Here is a 3416-nt window from a genome sequence, read left to right on the forward strand (position 1 = left end):
TGACTATGCGCGTATAGCATAGGAGGATTCTACGTGTAGTTCTAAGCAAATTTGCCGATGAAATCATGGGTCTAAAATCAGTTTGGAGTTTGCTAAATTGCGAAGTTTTTCGTGAAAATTTGTATAATTTTTCATTACATTCGGTTATCCTTTGAAAAATTTGGCGCTAAATATTTTAGTAGAAATTCAAACCATCTACATATAAGCTATTTTTTAAACAGTGGATCGAAAGGCTCAAAAATTATTTTTGAAGTTGACCACGCCGCGGCCGCAAAGCCTAATGTACATATATCTGGTCATATTTCATCAATATATTTTCCAAATCGATTTGCGCTCTTTTAGTTACAATCACACCTTGCAACTTTTATTTTGGAAGTTGGTTTACGAAAAGTTGCAATAAGGTGTTTCAGGGTATTCACACGAGAATGTAAAATTGCTCCCTTCCAATTTGACGGCGAAGGGCGTTGAAAAGTTGGAAATATTACCACGTCTGACAGTACTTTATCTCCAGATTAGAGTGAAATGCTGAGAAATATACTTTTGAGAGGAACGGCGTTTATAGCCATTACAGGTGGTCAATTGACCTAATTGGCAACCGCAACCTAAACTAGGGTTACTCTTAAAAGATAAATGCATAACTTAATTTACTAGAAGTGGTGTTCCCTTTTCTTAGGCTCCGACACACGTAAATATGAGCAACCTAGGGCCTGTTCGAGGCACGTAATAAAAGCGGCAATACTGCCGCGCTGATGAAAATTTGCAAGACTGTTGCAACTTTCCAATTGATAAAACTTGAATAATTCGCGCAACACTGCAACACAGTTTGTGAAGTAATTAAATTTTTTCTAAGTCTGAATATTAACTGCTACCCAGATTTAACTATAAAAATTATTCTTGAAGAAATCATAGTCTCATAAATTATTAGCTGTTAAAACGTAATTGGTTTAGTACAATAATTTCTCATCTGCTAGTCTTCAACGGAGGAAGTATCATACTCATTATTGTATTAAAACTAAAATGTTTTAAATGAAATATTTAATAGCGTGCAGTTCTTTACTCTACTTTAATATTTGTAAATAGGAAGTTATTTGTATGCAATGCATATGTAAGAATGAATGACAACGATGATTTTACACAGTTAGTATGATCCCTCTCCAGTCACTTATAAACCATTAACCCAACAAAAATGTATATATATATGTAGTCTAAAGATTAATATAAGTAAGCGCTTCAAATTGTAAATGATAAGAACTGTAATCAAACAACGAAATAATACATGACAATACATTGCTGTCTTCTAATTTCATCACAATGAATACAAGAAACATTCTAACTAGTTTAATATGTTTTCGCAATATTTTATTGCTTTACTAACTACAATACTCAAGCTTTTGACAATTAGTATTTTAATTTTTGCTTAATTCAACATGTCGGCAAAATTTAACCTTGCATCACCAGCACCAAGACAGATACATACAGTGGTTTAGGTACTTGGGTATTGAATATTTCCTAACTTGGCTGTTTGTAGATATTTAACGCTAGACTTCGCTCTAAAAGATTTTAAATATGAGGATTTAAATTACTAAAATATTACTGCCTATATGTATTAAAGAGTGAAAAAAGCTTCCAAAATCTTTGTTGTATGCAAGCAATTTGCATAAGAAACAAGTAATTTATGGCATCTAGAACCAGAAATTTAATAGCTGAATTTACGTATTTCATAAATGCCCACGAAACTATTAATATATTTCTGTAAGATCTATTTCTTTAATTTTTAAATACTATTGTATTTCATTTCTATGTGAGCCATTTGTTTATATAGCTTCAAAAGGAAAACGATGAACGCATAAAGTGCACACAAACCTACACACAGTCTCATTTGAACAACTGGAAGCGCATTTTAGACATTTTATCAGCAGCATTCTACCACTTACAGTCCACTACTTGCGTTTCCTACCTGCTACTTCTTCAAAGTCCGAATCATCTGTATCACCTGCCACAACAGTCGAAGCTGGACGCGTTTTGGTATGTCGTTTGACGCGTGTCGATTTGGTTTTACTCAACTTCTGTGGTCCGCGCTCAGCTTCGCCTTCGTCATCTTCCTCCCCTCCGTCATCCTTCGGTTTTATACTGCGCATAGCAGCATGACTCTGTTTTTCGCCCAATGCAAGTAACGAATTGACATCCATAACTGTTGTATTGCATTTATCACCAGTTATTTTGGTATTCTGCTTTTTTGTATCAGCAGCACGTTTCGCTATGGTTTCCTTAGCACGCTCCAGACTATTAACATTATCCAACAAATTTGCAAAATCAAATGCCTTTCCATTTGCTTGCTGCTCATCTGCACTAGATTCGTTGTTATCCTCTGATCCTGAATCAGAGAGTTTAGTAATGCCGACATTGCAGTCGAAAAAGGGTGCCGGCGAAGTGGATTTTGCTTTATCTTCATGACGTACATTGAAGAAACTCGATTTCAGATCGATATCTGCAGGATTGACGAGATAATCTTCAACACTCGATTCGCTGCTGGAGTCGTTGCCATGTTCGCCACTTTCATTGGGCATTTTGGCGTTTTTTGAAGCCGTTCGTGATGTTGACGCCGATGGCGAGTTGCTACCAGCGCTATTGGGTGACGGAAAAGTTTTTGGTGGAGGCCGATATTTGTTGTATAGTTTAGTACGCAATGACTGACCAATGGATTTGCGTTTCTTAATGGCAGTTTGCTTTATAGTCACCTTAGCAGCTGCTGATACTCCTCTGTCGAAGGTGAAACAAAAATCAGCATTGTATTTCACATTAAAAAACTAACTGTATATACTTTCGTCTAGTTGCAGCGCTCGATCCGCTAACACTTTCCGCGCCTGTAGCTTGCCGTGACTCCTCGAAATCACTATCATCGTCATCGGACGACTCCCCACCACGCACATCCTTAGTTGGCTTCCATTCGTCCTCACTGGCGGAGAAATCTTCCGACATGGATTCTTCTTCCTCGTCCGACATTTTTTGCAAAACCTACGCGCGAAAAATGGGTGTTTTCTTCACATCAAGGATCCCGTTTTGCTTTATCGATTTTTTGAAGCTGTTTAAAATTCTATAACAACTCTTCTTCTAACTGTTTTTACGGGAATATTCACAATGAAATCGTGATGGCAGATAAAATTTTCGGGAAGCTGGCAACAATGCAACTACAAGCAAAAATATTACCGCCACTGATGAAATACTACAAATTGCAAAACAAAAAAGGAGCAGGCTTGTTTGCCCAAGGTTAAATCACATGATTCAATAATACAAGGTTAGATAATTATTGACAGCTGCGGTTTGACACTCCCTTACAAAAGGTTGCATTTACGAAGGACAGAGAAAGGCCAAGAATGCAATCCCTTGTTTCGAAAATGGTAGTAGAAAAGTACGCA

The 3416-nt window shown here is 36.9% G+C and overlaps 1 protein-coding gene across 1 annotated transcript; it reads right to left on the reverse strand.

The window, feature by feature from the left end:
* Positions 1-13: 13 nt before the first annotated feature.
* On the reverse strand, positions 14-3128 carry LOC118742710 (DNA repair protein complementing XP-C cells homolog). The gene is made up of 2 exons (XM_036474978.1): positions 2822-3128; positions 14-2760 (listed from the first exon to the last, which is right to left on the reverse strand). Exons 1-2 carry the CDS (start codon positions 3001-3003, stop codon positions 1941-1943), a joined length of 1002 nt encoding a protein of 333 aa, XP_036330871.1. The 5' UTR covers positions 3004-3128; the 3' UTR covers positions 14-1940.
* Between the last annotated feature and the right edge of the window lie 288 nt (positions 3129-3416).

Source organism: Rhagoletis pomonella, unplaced genomic scaffold (genome assembly GCF_013731165.1).
Source record: "Rhagoletis pomonella isolate Grant_MI unplaced genomic scaffold, Rhpom_1.0 Rhpom_scaffold_00007, whole genome shotgun sequence".
Lineage (NCBI taxonomy): Eukaryota > Metazoa > Arthropoda > Insecta > Diptera > Tephritidae > Rhagoletis > Rhagoletis pomonella.